Source organism: Natrix helvetica (genome assembly GCF_964273705.1).
Source record: "Natrix helvetica genome assembly, chromosome: 4".
Lineage (NCBI taxonomy): Eukaryota > Metazoa > Chordata > Lepidosauria > Squamata > Natricidae > Natrix > Natrix helvetica.
Window position 1 is genome coordinate 33,364,589 of NC_138550.1, and position 18,592 is coordinate 33,383,180.

Genomic DNA, 18,592 nt, shown 5'->3' on the forward strand with positions numbered 1-18,592 from the left:
ATATGGTTTAACGCAAAGGATAAACGTTGACACGGAACACTCCTCACTGCAAATGTGACCGATTTTGTTTGACAAAAAGGATTCATTTCACAAATCCACAAGAAATTCTTCCCGGCGATCAGTTGTATCACAAAGATCTTCCTCCAGTTACGGAAGGAAAAAAAACAAACCCGCAGAAGATTTCGAATTACGTATTACGACTTCCCCGGCGACTACTTCTTGCGCTTGCGCAGCTCCGTTTTCCTGTGACGAAGCGTTTCCAGGCCAGGTACCCGCGGTCGGGTCGCGAGAGCGGTGCGCATGTGCGGGGATTTGGGCTGTGGGCGGGGCCGTGACCACCTTGGCAGATCCCCTTTGCCACGTACGGCGGCGGCGGTGAGTAGCCGGGACCTTAGGCCGGGTTTGGCTGCCTGCGCGGCTGAGAGAGGCGCTGCCCGTGGCCTCCTGGTGCTAGAAGAGCCAAAATCGAGGCGGCCGGGGAACCGTGGCCTTGTTTTGAATGGGCGCGGCCGAGCTGTTTCGTATGTGCTTATGTGGGGGGGGGGGGCGGCGGGGTGAGTAGCCGGCCGGAGGATCGCGAGGGGAAGAAGGGAAGCCCGGTCGAGACTTCTCCCTTCCATTTGTCAGGTGAAAAGGAAGGAGGTAGCTGAGCGCCGGTTCAGCTGCTGCCACTTCCTGCGCCCGCTTCCCTTTCAGCGTTTCTGGCCCAAAGGCGAGCAGCCTCATCGGCCTCTTGCAACCAAACAGGGGAAACTTCTCGGGCGCAGCGCATTAGGGGCGTCACCTTTAGGGGAGAATGGTCTTTGCTTGGAAAGCTGCTGCTTTTTTTTTTTTTTTGAGGGGGTGGGCATTCCCTCTACTTCCCCATCCGATGCTGGAAACTTTACAATGGGCAGTTTGTAGCTCTGTAAATTAAGGTCCTCGAGACTGGGCTGTGAAAAACACTTGGTTCTCCCAGTGATGCCCGATTTAAAAAGCTACAAAGGATCGTTACTTGGAAGAAGGGAAGATTGTGGCCAAGGTCATTCAAGATATCTATCTATCATCTATTATCTATCTATCTATATTACACACACACGTATATACATATACATATATGCAGCTCCTTAGATATTGGACTGCTATCATGTCACCTTCTTTTCATTAAAGTAGACATTCCCAATTCTTGCAACCTTCATACCTTTTTAGCTTTCAGTCCCCTAATCGTCTTTGATGCTCTTCTCTGCATTCTAGAGTCTGTCTGTCTGTCTGTCTGTCTGTCTCATTATATGTATGTATGTATGTCATAAAATTGGGTACAACTCACTTAACAACTGCCTAGCTTAACAATAGAAATTCTGGTCTCAATTATGGTCGTAGGTTGATGACTACATATAATTCCTTAACATATGTACAGTTCAAGTCTTACATGTCTGGAAATAGACAGTTCCTGATTTCAATGAGACTTATTCTTAGATAAGTGAACATAGGATTTTAGGCCAACATATAGTCCCAAATTATCTGCCTTTAATGAAAATTGCACTGGAAGCTTAATATAAATTCACAACAAGTTCACTTGTAAGATTTTGGCCATTTCTTGATTACAAATTAAACTCAAAGAATGACATTTAGAGCAGTAATATAAAGATTCCAGGCTATTAGTTAATTTGATACAGCAGAGATAGTAAGTTTTATGGCATCTTAAATATTGGAAGGTTTCTTATGGAATATCTTTTAGTGATAATTCTGAAATGGATAATTAATTTTTAAAATTACTGTATGCCACTATAGATTAATTCATTTATACTTTCCTGTTCTACAGTATAATTGTTAGATAACAAACAAAAAGATAAAGCAGGAGAAATGTAGAAGAGTCTGTAGTTAGTAAACAAATAATATAGTATTTTAAAAGCACATTTGTGGGAACTTTATTTCAAAATAATGTTTATGTTTGGATCTTTAAAAGATATGACAATAGTAAGAATGTTGGTGTTTTGCCAAGACAAAAAACTAATAAATTTTATAGGTTAACTGTATTTTATATACAAATGATTGAGAAGATTAGATCTGAAGTAGGAAATGATTCCTGAATATCTGAAAGATTTCTATTTTCTCTGACACATAAAGTCAGAAATTATTTTATTTGGGCTGTAACATTGCATCACAGTTCTTGCTCCAACTTAAAATATGCCTATTAACCAATAAAGATTTCATTAAAAATTCTCAATTGGATTTAAGCTTATTCTTCAGTTCATCTAAATAGCAGCAGATGATAGCCTCTTTCTTGTTTGCATCAAACAATTTTGCTGGGTTATGCTTGTCACTGCATTATACAATATTTATTTTGTAATGCATTGAGCCCATCAAGCAGCTGGTTTGATTGTTGTTGCTAGGGGACTGGGGGTTTATTGGTTTGTGTACTGGGTTTTATCTTTGTAAGCAGCCTGGTGTCACCGAGAGTGAGTTGGGCAACCATATAATTTTTTAAAATAATTAAGTAGTAATCATTGAAACAAGACTTTTTAGTACTGGAAGGAAATAAATACTGTACATCCAATGGAGAATTAGGGAATGTTCTTCTGTATGCTTTGGGGGGGACGGGCTGTCAATATTCTATTATACATGTTATTTGAATATGGGTTTGAATTGTTAAAAAAACCTGACATTTATAAAAAAATCTTGTGTTTTGGACAATTGAGTGATAATATTAAATATTAAAACGTATTTTACATGGGAACAATGTCAACTACAGGGATTATAACTGTTTAGATGTTCATTTGCAGGCATTCTTTCAAACCATTAATCCTCCTAGCAAGATTCAGTTTTTGACTTTAGAATTATAGAACTGAATGTTTTGTATTTTTGAACTATGTATAGCCTTTTGGCCACCAAGTAACCTGATCTGTTCTTTCTAAACTGCCTTCTACCTTGGCTTGATGAAATAGAAAATATGAAATAGTAACTGAGTTATATGGTTTACAGTCCTAACTTATTCTTAATGCAATACTTAAAAGCAGGATATTTTGGCAATAATACAAGTTAAGGATTAGTGAAATTGGTGTAGATTCAGGGTTATATCTTGAAAATGTAAATATTTATATGTTGCTTATGAATGATATTGCTCTTTTGAGAGATGATAAAACCTAACAATGTTCTGTTGCAGGTATTGTGCACTACTGTCTATTTTAGTAATCAGCACTGTATGGCGGGGCATTTGACATCCAGCTGAAAGTAAAAAGAAACATTTTTTTGGGAACCAGTGCAAATCAGGTAATTTACACATTTGATACTTTTATAGAATTTATCAAAGTATAAAGTATCATGAAGTTAGAGTGATTCTTCTTTTTTATTATGATGAAATGACACTTGTAAATTGGGCTCCAAATAGCCAATTTCATCTAAAGTAATTGAAACATTGATTTCATCACACACACTCACACACACACACACCAATTAATCATCAAAATTTTTTTGATCAGGAGAATCGACACAAAAATTGTGAGCATTCATGTTATGACTCCAGAAATCTTGCAAAATAAGAATCTCCCCATGACATTTCTTAATCTTTTTAAATCTTTTTTTTAATGGGAAGTTTTAAATGCTGACAATGGATATCTTGTGCCTGTGTCACTCTTGTAGTCAATAATGTACTTTGTTATGCTATTTATGGTTGACAAATCTGCAATTGTCCCTTATAATTTCACACTTTTTCCTGTGTCTACATTTTTGAAATTAGGTTTTAAAAGATTTATTTATCTCCTAGCATACCAAATAGAGGAGTATTTTTTTATGATGTCAATTCTTCAAAATGTAAATTACAAATTCAGTTTGGGTCACTTTGAAAGGAATCTAACTTTCCTTCATAATTTTACAAAGCTACTGAAACACCAGGGCATGAGATATCCCTATTAGTAATGCAGAGAAAGACACACACAGAAAAGGGGGGGGGGAGGAGAAAGATACTTTTTTTCCTTCTCCCAGCCACGAGCCTACTTTGTATTTTGGTTAAATTGATAGATATTCATGTTACTAATCCATTTTTATATTTCTGTAAGAAGACCTGTAGTAACTATGAACGGCCAACTGGATTTGAGTGGAAAGCTTATAATTAAAGCTCAGCTGGGTGATGATATTAGGAGAATTCCAATTCACAATGAGGATATCACCTATGATGAGTTGGTGCTGATGATGCAGAGAGTTTTCAGGGGCAAACTGCTGAGCAACGATGAAGTTACAATAAAATATAAGGATGAAGGTAGGATTTTATCTACTTTCCACTTTCATATGTTGTCTAATAATGAAAAACCTTAACGGAAGTCTTCAGCTTTTGCTTTGGAACAATTTTTTTCTAGTGCATGCAAAGCTATGGAATTACAAAGCATAGAACAATATCAGTATAATTAGATCTTTCTTAGTTACATTGAATCTTACATTGTATAGTTACTATATGATAGTATGATTAAATTGCAACATATTTTCTATAGGAAGTAATGTTTTGTACAATAACACTTGTATATGTATCTCCTCCTTTGTTTTATCTTCTGTATTGGGCCATTGGCCACATGTTTGAAACCATCTAAAATGACTGTTTGCCTTCAAATGATGCAAGTGTTGGATAACTTTTATAGTAAAGTATGAAGAATGCAGAACTAAGATTTAGGAACTAGTGACATAGGAAAGGATTTATGATATGAAATTTATCCAGTGGAGTAGACTTGTACTGGAAAGACAGGTGGATGAAAGAAACAGCTTGGAAATATAACCTGTCCTTGTGAAATCTTTTGGGCAGTGATGAAGACACTTACTACATTCTCAATTGGCGATTTATATAGTCCTACCTTGTTACAATTAGCAGAGAGTGATATTATGTGAATCCCTGAAGAGACAATAGTTAATGCAGTAAATATAAATTCTGATCTATGTATAGGTATTTAGTTTTCATAATTTTCAATCTGAATGGAAAGCCTCAGATAGTACTTCTCAGGTATATATTATCCAAATTTCCTCTTTTGTTTAACACTGTAACCAGAGGAAAAAACAAACATTTTCTGGTTTTTGTTGGAACATTAATAGAGCTTACACATTTCATAAATGACTCAGAAATGCTTTACAGCTCTTGTAAATGAAGTATTTTTAGTAATTAAAACAGACACCTTTGTTTATAGTTTTCATGTAATTGAAAAAAGCAGCTGTTTCCATGGAATAATAAAAGCATTCCATTTATTGTGATTATTAGAATAGCTACATCCTTTTTCAGAATTTACATAGAAGCCTGAAAAACTATATACTTCAATAAATGGCAGAGAGATATTCTCTTGTAGTGGAGCCCAAATACTTCTTTCAAATTATTTTCAACCTAGGAACAGCTCAGTTAAATGGCATAAACTGAGTGGTTGCATTTTGTAATGTTGCACCCTGGATAAGCTTAGTGGCACTTCTTGTTAGTTATTGACTGGCAATAATTGCATCTTGGAGCATTATTATGATTATAGTACAGCCTTAAATACTATATGCTCAAGGTACCTATTAGCAAAGTTTGCTGTGAATAACTTTAATTACTTCCACTTGTACATTTAGTGTTAATTTTGCCATCAGTGCTATATAAGCTTAATGTTTTGGTAACATCCCTGCTACCATATAACTATGTCATAAGACATAGTCATCTCCTGTTTGGACTACTGCAAAAGTTCTACATGGGGCTACCCATGAAGAGCATTCAGAATCTCCAGCTGGTGCAGAGTGCAGTGGTGCTGGAAGTTTTGGGGCCCCAAGAATGGACTATGAAACACAACTTCTCTGTGAGCTGCACCGGGTGCCTGTTTACTTCTGGATGCAAGTCAAGATGTTGGCAATCACCTTTAGACCCTTTCATGGCATTGGTCCAGGTTACCTGAGGAACAATCTCACATCAATGAGATTGGTTTGCCTCACCCATGTTAGCAGAGGAGGCAAGCTTGTAGGCTTCATTGGCCAGGAACTTTTTTAAACTCTATATATCAGAAAGAATCTTTATGATATCAACCAGTTACTTGCAGAATACAGAGTAAAGTCTTGGAACAAGTTTTGACAGCACTTCAACTCTGCCTGTGCTGCCAGGTTTTATTTGATTCTTGCCTTCTCCCAGCTGCTTGCTATTTTTTGGAAATTTGGATTTGGATTTTTAAATGACTGACACTGATATGTGAGGGTTGTTTTTTTTTTGAAGTTGTATCTAATTCCTCGTTCTCCTTAATTAACAGATGGCGATCTTATAACAATCTTTGATAGTTCAGATCTTTCCTTTGCAATTCAGTGCAGTAGAATCCTGAAACTGACACTGTTTGGTAAGTAAAAATATTGTTAAAAGTTGCTTGATACTTTTTTTTCCCAATTTTCTTTGGCAATAAATTTTCCTTCATTCCCAAGAATTTATGTAACTGTTCAGAACATAGATGCTACATATCATTTGTTCTGGAGAAGTTAATACACATTATGTACAAGTTATAAGATCTTAAGACTCTTTTGTCTTATCTTGTGAAAACTTACTAGTGTAGTATCTCTTTTCTAGTTAATGGGCAGCCAAGACCGCTAGAATCAAATCAGGTAAAATACCTTCGCCGAGAACTGATAGAGCTTCGAAACAAAGTGAATCGTTTATTGGATTGCTTAGAACCTCCTGCTGAACCAGGACTTTCTACTAGTCTGCCTGAAAATGGTGAGTTGATAACTGTTACTTAAAAATGGATTGATATCGATGCCCTTCTCATAAGCTATGCTTGCCTAGAATATGCAAACATTCCAGGGTGGAAAAGCTCTGTTCCCTAAACATCCTGTTCCAGCCTCATTTGCCATTTAGTTTATTTAAAATATCTATATGACTGCCCATCTTAAAATGAGAGCTCTGAGTGCCCCCTAATCATAACAAAACAATAACAGAAAGAAAAACAGAAACAGAAAAACACAACCCCATAAACTCTCCCAATGCAACCTATCTTTCATCCATTTAGTTTTATTTTATGCTGTCTTTATGATTTTTTAAATAAGTACTTAAGGTGGCAAACATATATGCCTCTTCCTATTACAACAGCCCTGTAAGGTGGGTTGGGCTGCAGGATAGTAAATAGCCAAGATCACCTAGATGGCTTTCGTGCCTGAGGTGGGGCTAGAAGGCACAATCTCCTTGGTTTTTAAGCCAGCCCATTAAACATTACATTAAGTGGCCTTTCTTTTCTTAACAGAAGTATTCTGACTACAAAATAGGTTTGAATTATGTGTTTTAGGTGAGGACTAAATGCTTTTCCCAACATGGAATCATTTCTGATGAGGTCTACTTGAAATATTTTGGATTTGGAGGTTTCAGCTTGCAACTTTTTGTGCAGTGCTATAATTGCTTTAAGTCTCTAAAGTTTAGGCTTGTTACCTAACAGTGTTAAATGCTACCCTAATCTCAGAGTTCTGAAAATTTCCATCTCTGTTGCAGATGTTGCAGAGGGTAGGGAAGACAAGCCTGCTAGTGGCGATTCAACTGTCAAGCCATCTACTCAAGTTATAGCAGCAAGTATGTCTGCTTTTGATCCATTAAAAAATCAAGATGAAATCAACAAAAATGTCTTGTCAGCATTTGGGCTGACAGATGATCAGGTGTCGGGTAAGAATATATATTTTATTGAAACTGTTGCTGAAGTATTCTCTTTCAGAATTGGCCAGGCATATGGCAATTTTATAGATGGTACAGGTAGACTTCACTTAAGGGCCAGGTGCTTAATAATCATTCAGTTTAACAGCAGCCTTGGAAAGAGTGCTTTATGCACCTATAACGTATTTCCGACCATCACAAAACTTACAATCAACATCTCTCTCTCTCTCTCTCTCTCTCTCTCTCTCTCTCTCTCTCTCTCTCTCTCTCTCTCTCTCTCTCTCTCTCTCACACACACACACACACACACACACACACACACCATAGTCATGTGCTTGCAGTCTGAGTGCTTGGATGCCTGCTTGCCAAGCACCTCATGATGCTATTTGAAAGCATTTGCAATCCCCTCTACTGGCTTCCAAACCAATGGGGAAGCTGGTAGGGAAGGTTGAAGCTACTGCCACCTCCGTGATAGGGAGAGATGGCAAAAAGACAAAGGGAGATAAGGATTTTAGTTTGGTGTAGTTTGCTTAACAACTGCAACTAGGAGTGCTGGAATCGAGGTTGCTGAGTACAGTATTCATGTGACATCTTGCTTAACAACCAAGATTCCATCCTACTTGTGGTTGTTAAGCGACAACTACTTGTACATGAAGAAATTTCAGATTTCAAATTTTTGCATTATGTTTACTCCCCCAATGGGAGTAATTCCATACCCCCCCTTTTAGAGTCTTTTATCTAATATATCTTATTTTTTACTCCATAAGATGTCCCCCCCCCAAAGTGGATGGAAATGTCTGTGTGTCTTATGGGACAAAAAATACAGGCTGAAACCCACTTCTTCTGTCTTTGTCATTACCTGTTTTCATCCTCTAACTTAGGTCAGGTACATCTTAAAGTGCGAAAAGTATGGTACTTCTTTCCAACTTGAATTCAGTACAACCATATCTCTTAAGTAGACCACGAAGTATACATTTGAACCATCATACAGGTAGTCCTCATCTTAGCCACCATTTATTTAGTGACTGTTCAAAGTTGCAATGGCACTGAAAAAAGTGACTTAATGACTAATTTTCACACTTAGCAAATGTTACAGCATCCCTGTGATCACGTGATCAAAAATTAGATGCTTGGCAACTGGCATGTATTTATGACAGGTGCTGTGCCCTGGGATCATCTTTTGCAACCTTCTGACAAGAAAAGTCAAGGGGGAAGCCAGACTCACTTAACAATCATATTATTATTTGAGATTCACTTAACAATTCTGGCAAAAAAGATGGTAAAATGGGACAAAACTCAACAGCTGTCTCGCTTAGCAACAGACATTTTGGATTAAGTTGCACTTAAACTGGAGGCAATCAGATTCAAGTTTCCACCTTGCTTATTGCATGGTTTGGGGTCCATTATTCTCTCTCAGCCTAAATCACATCAGAAGATAGTTGTCAAGATAAAACAGAGATGAGTAGAGTATAAGAAATCTTGATATTTCAGTGAAAACTTGTGATATAAATGCTGAAGAGACAGACTTGGCCGACGATTTATTACTGTATTAGTTTACTAGGGGCATAACTAGGCCTGTGCAGATTTAAACATTTATCGGTTCACATTGATCAAATTTGAAGTAAATGGAAAGTGATGTTTTAGTAGGCAGTCACAATCAGTTCATAACAGCTGTTAATAACATACTCGGGGATTATCTTGGTTTACATAAATCTGACTTTCAAAATCTGGGAAGTCTGTTTATTGGGAATATATGTATATTGAATTTCTGAACAGCAACAGTGACAATATATTAATCTCACACCTGAAGATCAATAGTTAAAAAACAACAATAAGGAATAAAAAAAATGGAGAATCCAGTCTGTAGAAGAAAATCCTGCCTTTTTTTTTTTTTTGCATGCCAACTATTAATGTGGTGTTTTTGAAATGACAGAGAATTACTATTGCATAGTAGATACACATGACACCTTGTTGCAGAAATATCCCTGAAGTTTAGTGAAAAGATAAAGCTTCAACATTGATTTAATGGATTGTATTCATGGCATTTTGCCGTGTGCTGTGAAGTGAATTGGATTCAACTTAATTCGCTTGGAATAGACTGTTAAAAATAAGTTCCAGCTAACTTCAATGCCAGTTAAATCTTTTAGTATGATTAATATCTGAATATGAAGTTTAGAATCTGCTCCTTTTGATGCACTCCAGAATCTATCTGTAACAGTAATTAATTCAGCATTATAAGGTACATTTCAGAAAGTTAATATCAGTTAGAATTGGTACTACTATGAATAATTGTGAAACTCATCATAGTTATTTTTGGCTAAACTAATGGTCAAAACGGATGAGAAAATTACTTTGGTTAGTAGCAAGTCAGTAATACTACTATTTGAGTTTCAAAAAAAAATATAAGCAAACAGCAGATGGCAGCATTTTAAAGCAGATATAACATGGCAGCACTTAAATTTAAAAATGTGGTTTAGAGCAAAGAATGGTACTGCCTTAGCTGTACAGAAATTGCTAATTTGGAATATAATAGCATATTTGCCTAGTATTGGAGAGATTATTTGCATTATTTAAAATAATATTTCCTTAAGTATTGAAATATGTATTATGTTCCCAATTTTATAACTTTTCTTATAGCAGCCTTAAGTGAACATCACAATTGTTAAGCAGATGCCACATTTGTTAAGCAAACCACTTATTCACGATGTAGCATTTTTTTCTGAAAATGAAGTAATTGCTGGTTTTTGGCAAAAATGTCACAAAACACATTTCCATGACCTGAAAACCCTGGGTATAATTTCCAGAAACCCCCCAAAAGTAGTAACAAGTAGCGATTTCTAAGTGAGAGAAGAGGGGTTTCTGACACAGAGAATTAATTGTATTAACGTTCTGCAGCTATCTTAGTGTAGGCTGTTTATTTATTTGCATGCCACCTTTATTCTGAAAGTAAGAACATTGGATTCCAGAAAGCATAGTAGATTATTGATCATTATTTTCTTTTTAAAATATTTTCTTTTCCAGGGCCACCCAGTGCCCCCTTGGAGGAACGTTCAGGAACACCTGACAGCATCACTTCTGCATCCTCTGCAGCTCATCCACCGTGTGTTCCACCACAGCAACCATCATATGGAGGCTCTCAGCCCCAAACTGTACAAATGGATGGTAAGCAATTCATTAATATGTACCCTACTCCCAGTGAACATATTTGCCCTTTCGTATCTCACTGTGTGTGATACAGTTTATGATGTTTGCTCCTGCAGTTCCACACCACTTTTGGCTGTTTGCAGTTTTATTTAACTGTTCTTGGACTTGCTACTCTCACTTCCATGACTGTGTGCCTCACCTTTAGATTTCTCTCAAGCATTTATATCTTGTGATATTTTTGATTTGTTGGTTTTTTTTATCTTCGTTTTCAAGCCACATTTGTTCAACTTCTGGCTACGTTTATGTTTAGTCATTGCTGCTTCATTTTTTTCACTCAAAATGTAATTCTGTTTCTTGAAATTGGGGGTGTTGTTTTATATTATACTCTAAAGTGCTTTATATGCTAACAGATGGTTTTTAACGGTTTTAATTCACCAAATGCAGGAAACATGCATAATGTATGATTTAAAAGGGGGGGGGGGTGTTGGATTGTGTAACCTAGCACTAGGTCAGTGATGGCGAACCTTTTTTTATGACGTGCCAGAATTGTGTGTATGCTCGCTACTGCACCCCCCCGTGTGCCCACTCAATTCCCCACCCAACTGCGCATGCGCACATGACACACACACACACACACACACCACATGCGCATGCACCCCCTCCCCCAGGCTCCGGAGGCTTTCCTGAAGCCTGGGGAGGGCAAAAATGGCCTCCCCGCCCTCCTAGATACCCTCTGGAAGTCAGAAACAGATCATTTTTGAACTTCCTGTTGGCCCTTTGGGGCCGTTTTTTGCCCTCCCCAGCCTTCGGAGGCTTTCCTGAAGCTATTTCTAGCTTCTGGAGGGCATCCAGGAGACTGCTGGAGGCCTTTTTTGCTTCAGGAGATGGTGGTTGTGAGCCTTGGGGCTCCTGGGTGGCTGATGTGCACAGGATGCTGGGCTGGTTCCAGTTGCAAAATGTCAGAAAATTCCCCATTTTGCAAGGTGGCTCCCAAAATGAATGACGCAGGCGTCAGCGCTTCTTCCAAAAGCTGAGGGCCTGGCTCTTCTTTCCTCAGCTGTGGGAAGAGCGCTGCGCCCGTTTCATTCTCTTTGAGAGCCACCATGCTTGCGGCGCAAAACGAGCGCTGCTGGGGAGAAATCAGCGGGATGGGGAGAAGAAAACAAACTTCTCCAAAGGATGCCTTCTCCCTCTCCCCCTGATTTCTCCTTGGCAACGCTTGCCTCATACGGCAGCAAGTGGTGTGCATGTGTATGTAACGGGGGCTGGCTGGGACCAATTAGCTGAGAGGCTGGCAAAGAAGCGGCTCTCGGAGGAAGCAATACTGGCTGGCATTCGCTTCCCTTACTGTTCACCGCCTTCTTCCCTTTCCAGATTTCTCCCCAGCAGCACTTGCCTTGCGGTGTGTTTGTGTGTGTAATGGGCTGGATGGGACCAATCACCTGAGAGGTTGGGAAAGAAGTCTTGGTTTCCCCACTGAGGAAGAAGGCAGGGATAGTGGCCGGCGCTCAAACCAAACAAACTTCTGTTAGGGATGACCTTCTCCCCCCTCCCCCCCTGATTTCTCCCCAGCAGCGCTCACCTTGCACGGCAACAAGTGGTGTGTGTGTGTGTGTGTAAAACAGTGGCTGGATGGGACTGATTACCTGAGAGGCTGGCAAAGAAGTCTTCCCCACCGCCGTGGCTCTCGGAGGAAGAAGACAGGGATAGTGGCCGGCGCTCATTTCCCTTACTGCTCATCGCGGCTTGCTCCCTCGCCACTTTCAGCTAAGCAGGGCAGGCGGTCCCAGCCAGCCCCCGTTACACACACACACACACACACACACATCTACCGCGTGAGGTGAAGGGGCCGAAGGGGTGGTGGCGGCGAGGATGGGCGTCCTGAGCTCCCCCCTCCAAGCAGCTTCTTGCCCAGCTCCAACCAGTGCTTCTGATGAGGATCCGTGGTCCGGAGTGCTGTTGCTTCCAGCCAGGATATATTCTGCCAGGTCCAAGGCGGCGTCTTTATGCGGGTAGCTCGCCTCCCCACCAGCAGCTCCTCCGCCAGCATCCCGGCTGAAAGCGGAAGAGCAACAGCCGCTGTTAGGGAAGGGAGGAAGGGGTGGCGGTCACCTGTTCTCGCTGCCGCCACCCCTTCGCCCCTGGTAACGGTGACTGTTGCACTGCTGCTTCCAACCGGGACACTGGAGGAGCTGCTGGCGGAGAGGCAAGCTACCTGCATAAAGACGCCGCTGAGGGCCTGGCAGAATATATCCCGCTGGAAGCGGCAACGCTCCGGACCGTGGATCCTCATTAGAGCCGCAGACTGGAGCCATGCAAGAAGCCCGCTTGGATGGGGAGGGAGGAAAGCCCTTGACCATCTTTGCCCATCCTTGCCCCCTCGTCCCTGGCAGCTATCACAATGCCGCTTCTGGCTGGTGTGGAAGTGGCTGCAGGGGCCGGCTGGCCGCTCCTGACCTTCCACTTGTGGTTGCTGCTGCTGCTTTTCTGGGGTGCCCGAGCCGGCCAAGCACTTTGGACTGCAGATGAATCATGGGCTGGAGGGCTAGGGCCATGCAAGAAGCTCACTCGGGCGGGGAGGGCGGGAAACCCCGACCACATCTCTGCTCTGCTAAGCGACGGCCTGGATCCACTCTCCACGTCTTTTGGCATGCGCGGCCGTTGCTCTTCCTGTTGGTGGTTTTTGCGTGTGCATGCGCACCAGGAACCAGATCATCAAATGGCCAATGCGCATGTGCACACTGGAAACAAGATCATCACTGGGTGGCTCCTCTTCTGTTTTCTGGCATGCCAATGGAGGTAAAGACCAGTTGGCTGCTGCACCCGAACCCGGAAGAGCAACTGGTGACGGCTCCACGTGCCAGGAGAAATGGCTCTGCCTGCCACTTCTGGCACGCGTGCCATAGGTTTGCCATCACGGCACTAGATGGTGCACTAATGCTGAGTCATAACAAAGAGTTCTCTAAAATGAATGCATAAAGGCTGTTTGAAGAATTGGCATAGGGGCTTAAAAATGAAGCACTATTACTAGAAGTACTAGTTAAGTTTTCTAAATAAATAGTTAGAAATATTATCATTTTAAAATATCTGGTTCATTTCACAGACATCTGGTACATATGATAGAAAATTACAATATTAGTTCTGACGTAAAGATATGCACACAAAACTGCCTTTCCAAAGCAGTGTGTGTTTATTCAGGCTCTTCTGCCATAGTTGTTATCTTCCTCTTGGTAGGTATTCTTTCCACATGCAGGCAGTGATAGTGGTCCTGTGGATTGAGAGAAGGAAGCATACTCCCCTGTTGATAAAGTAAAAGTTTAATCCCAACGTGTTTGGCATATAATTGATCGCTATCCTTCCCTAAATCAATTTTTATTTACTGCCACAAGGCAACTGTATTCTGATAACATATATACATATATATGTTCTTGTTGGAAAATGGTTTGGAGGAGAAAATATAAACTACATTCTTGCTACGGTACATTTGGCCTAGAAAATTATCAGTTACAGGTATAAGCACAATAAGGACCAGAATTTCTATTGCTAAGCAAGGCTGTAAAGTGAGCTGCATCTAATTTTATGAATTTCTTTACCATGGGTGCTAAATGAATCAGTATAGTTAAGTCAGGGGTGTCCAAACTTGGGAACTTTAAGACTTGTGGACTTCAACTCCCAGAATTCCCCAGCCAGCCATGCTGGCTGGGGAATTCTGAGAGTTGAAGTCCACAAGTCTTAAAAATTCCCAAGTTTGGACACCCCTGAGTTAAGTAAATCAAGTGGTTGTTGAGGGAATCAGACTTTGGAGGAAGCTGTCTGGAAAGATCACGGATGGCAATCACATGTCCCCAGGGCACTGCAACCTTGCCAAGCACTCACATTTTGATCATGTGACCATGGGAAGCTGCAACAGTTGTAAATATAAGAACAAGTTGTAAGTCACTTTTTGCAGTGACATTGTAACTTTGAACAAGTGCTACACAAATAGTTATAAGCTGAAAACTATCTGTAAATTAATTCTATGTTTGTTTTTAAATTCTTATTTTAAGAGAACAATATGTGAGAAAGATAAGGCAAAGATAAAGCAAGCAATACACTAAAGTTGTAAAAATTTTAAATCGGTAGGCCAAATGTATCAACAGTATCCACAACAGGCTGGATATCCTTCTCAACAGCCACAAGCTCAACCTCAACAACAATATGGTGTACAATATCAAGGTAAGAAGATGGCAGGTTCTTCAGCATTGCTAAATAGTTTTGTAACTACTTGACTACTTCTTTGTAGTTTATTTTTTAAAGTAAAAATAAAGCAGTTATTAATGCACAAGTACTTTTAAAGCTCTTCTCATTCTAAACTCTAAGTACTTTTAAATATGTTGAGAGCTGATTTGGAGTGATAATATATATATATTCCTATGTAGCAACTGAATGCTACCATTGCTCAGAGCTGATTGCTTTAATAGTTTATATATAATGATATATATCATGCATATTTCAGTGCCCTCATTTTTAAAGGGGATATTGTACAACTGTTTGAAAAAACAGATGGAATGCATTATTATGATAATTGAGTTTAACATAAAAAAATAAAATCAGTAGAACATGCCCAATGCTTATGTTTTGCTTGCTCATTCCACCAGATTGCAGATTGCCTCTAGAAAATAATCTAGAACCCTGCAGTTACAGTGAAACTGGTCCAGTATTTTCAAATGCCCAATAAATCAGATGACTTCTAGAAGAAAAGTTGCATCTGAATGCTTACATTTCCCTTGAGAATTTTGTTTAGGATGAATCTGCCAAAACAAAATCTGAGGCCCAACTCCTACAGACATACAAAATAAATGCCTCCTGAGTTTTAGCAGCTGTTAACATAATTACCAACAGTTCTTTCTGTGTATGGAAATTAGTTTTGTGATGCCTTACAGAGAAGCCATTCAGTTTTCTGCGTAATATTTATATATGGGTACATTACAGATGATAGTCTTTACTTCTTAGTATCATCATTAGTTATAGGTCAGCTTAGTTCAATCAAAATTGTCTAGTTGTGCTCTTGATTGTTTCAAAGTAAATTTTGAGCCCAAATTCAGGTGAGTTCAAAATTGACTTCAAAGTTTATTTTAGTCATTGCTTTCTCTTAAGGATCCTGTGTTTTTAATAATTATTATGTATCTGGTATTTAATGCTAACAGGATTCCAGACATTGGAGAGGTTTCATTGCAAGTAGCTTCAGGTGTGTTTTATGCAAGAAATAAATGGAGTTCTTAGTCTCCCATTCCCTTCCAGATTTTGTTTCACATTACCAGTGAATTTGTCTTTGAAAGTTGTGATATAACTGAACGCATAGAATTAAGAATATATACACTCCTGTCTACATTTTTGTATTTGTGAAAATGATATCTGGAGATATCTTTTGCATTCAGATGTGTATTGATTGTTTCACGCTGGGATCTACATGCAGACATACTGATACTTATGGAGATGCTAAGCATTTTGAGCTCTAAAATTTTTGACTTGGAACTTGGCCATTTTGAATTCAGATGTTTTCAGCAATCTGGTTTTAGAAACAATGTCTCACTCTTTTAATGGATTATTATTGATGTTATGAGTGCAGAACAAAAATATGTTCCCAAAATAGCATTTTGTGGTTGCAACAAAACACTCAAAGTCATTTATAGGTTTTGTTCTGATGGAGCATAATCATTGGCCCCTCCTATGGAACATTTTGAATGGGACTATTTTGTTACAAGCTTGAAACAAAACATGTTTCCCATTTGGTCCACACTTCTTTAAAATGTTCATCTGTTCTAAAGAGACCTTTCGCATATCAAAATATGTGAAATATATTATATTTTGTTTATATAACGAATGCATAATAAATAATGAATTCATACAGTTTCACCTTGTCTATCACCTCATTACTTTTTAAAATGGTTTATATAGATCCCCCCTACATGCTTTGTTGAAGTGTATGAACTGTCTTTTTGATGGTGCTGGATATTAAAATAACTGTATTTTGTTCACTTACACAAATCAACTTTTAGAATACAGCTATGTTCCCTGCATACAGAACACTATGTTCATATATATTCAGGACTGTAGAACTCTGAATTCATTTTTTCAACAGCTGTACTTAAATTTGATAACTGTTTCAGAATATGCATACACATTTGTGCATGCACGCACACACAAATTCATTTTGAATATGGTAATGACAGTTATATACAATGGTATGCACAAAGATGGAAGAGTATTGAAATTCCCAAAATGGAGGAATGAATCATAAAACTGTTAGAATTGGCAGAAATGCGAAACTTCCCTGTTTAGTCAACTGCTTTTCTAAAAGGCTGGGAACCTTTTATGGGAATTTTGCTAAACAAAGAATAAAACAAATCAACAATTTGTAGATTTTATAATAAAAAAAGATGAGAACTTACCATAGGGTTGAAGGGATTTCTGGAAGAGATAAAAGGGAAGGGAGGTGATAGGCTGTCAATATCTGTTGAATAGAAGATTGGAAGTTGTTATATTTTATAACTGTATAACTGTCTTTTTTGTCGCCCCTTTTTCTTTTCTATCTGTTTTTATTTGTCTTTTACTTCATGTAAAATTCAATATAAAGTAAAAAATGCTAATATAAAGAAGCAAGTTCTACTTTCATCTTAGTCTTTGTTTTACTTGGATCTCTTAGCAGGCTACAGCCAACAGACTGCTCCTCAACAAGCACAGCAGTTCCAAGGATACAGTCAGCAAGCTTCCCAGGCTCCAGCTCCTGGCTTTGCTGGCCCCGCTACACAGCTGCCAGCTCAGCCTCCTCAGCAGTATCAAACAGGCACTTATGCTCCACAAAATTATACAACTCAGGCCTCCCAATCTGCTAATTATAATGTAACTCCAGCATCGCAACCTGGAATGGCTCCTAGCCAGCCCAGCACCTACCAGCCAAGACCTGGTTTCACCCCACCTCCTGGAACTACTATGACTCCTCCTCCAAGTGGCCCTAATCCTTATGCACGCAGTCGTCCTCCATTTGGCCAGGGCTATACTCAGCCAGGTCCTGGTTATCGATAAGGAAACTATACTTTTAAAGAGCCCCAGGTAAATCCAAGCAGCTGCTGATGCTGTTCCACCTGTACAGACAAGAAGATTCTTTAATTGATATTTAAAAAATATTGAAAGGCAAAATATTGTATGGTATCACCTTTGCTCTTTAATTTTCTGGGATAAATGACCAAATGAATCTTGTTTCCTGCTTTAAATTGTATTGGCTTTCTAGTTTAATATTTGTCCCATTGGAAACACTACCTAAATGTATGTAAAGCAGATGACATTCTACCTTGCCATATTAAACTGCTAGGTGAAAATCTAGCTGACTTTCTTGAATTGGTTTTACTAATAAAATTAAGTACTAAATTAGATCCACTTGTTAAAAATTAGATACATATAAATTGTAACCTTCACAATGCAATTGAATAAAAACTTAAATCATTATTCGATCAGTTGCAGAGAAGTCTGTTTAGTAAATGTTATACCTATCTTTCTAAAGAAAACTAAGTCTCCAACTCCCCGGATTGTGTTGAAATATTTTTCACGTAAGAACACATTTGAAGCAATTCCTGTTGTTGTAGCAGCTGAAAAATGCTGTAGTAAACATTGTGTAACTTTGTTCTTTTTCTTGCGTATATCAGTAAAAATGACAGATACTTGAGTGATGATTATAGCCGAGGCCTTGGCAGAAAAACTCAAGCAAATTAAGTAAATTAAAATGCCTTTCATAACAGATATTAACTCTCAGTGTTCAGCGAGCAGTAAAATTCTTGTAGTGGAAACAGAATGCTGTTGTTATGTGTTGTCTTAATA

General features: G+C 39.0%; 1 protein-coding gene across 4 annotated transcripts; it reads left to right on the forward strand.

Annotated features, from left to right (window-relative positions):
* Positions 1-265: 265 nt before the first annotated feature.
* On the forward strand, positions 266-18,228 carry TFG (trafficking from ER to golgi regulator). Of its 4 annotated transcripts, none has more exons than XM_081953298.1 (9): positions 266-375; positions 3,143-3,249; positions 4,035-4,234; positions 6,219-6,302; positions 6,527-6,673; positions 7,439-7,606; positions 10,616-10,756; positions 14,861-14,953; positions 17,424-18,228. In XM_081953298.1, exons 3-9 carry the CDS (start codon positions 4,051-4,053, stop codon positions 17,801-17,803), a joined length of 1,197 nt encoding a protein of 398 aa, XP_081809424.1. In that variant the 5' UTR covers positions 266-375; positions 3,143-3,249; positions 4,035-4,050; the 3' UTR covers positions 17,804-18,228. The 4 variants fall into 4 exon arrangements, with proteins under 4 accessions (XP_081809424.1, XP_081809423.1, XP_081809425.1 ...); XM_081953297.1 differs by having other exon boundaries at positions 4,038-4,234; XM_081953299.1 differs by having other exon boundaries at positions 4,038-4,234; positions 17,427-18,228.
* The last annotated feature ends 364 nt before the right edge of the window (positions 18,229-18,592 follow it).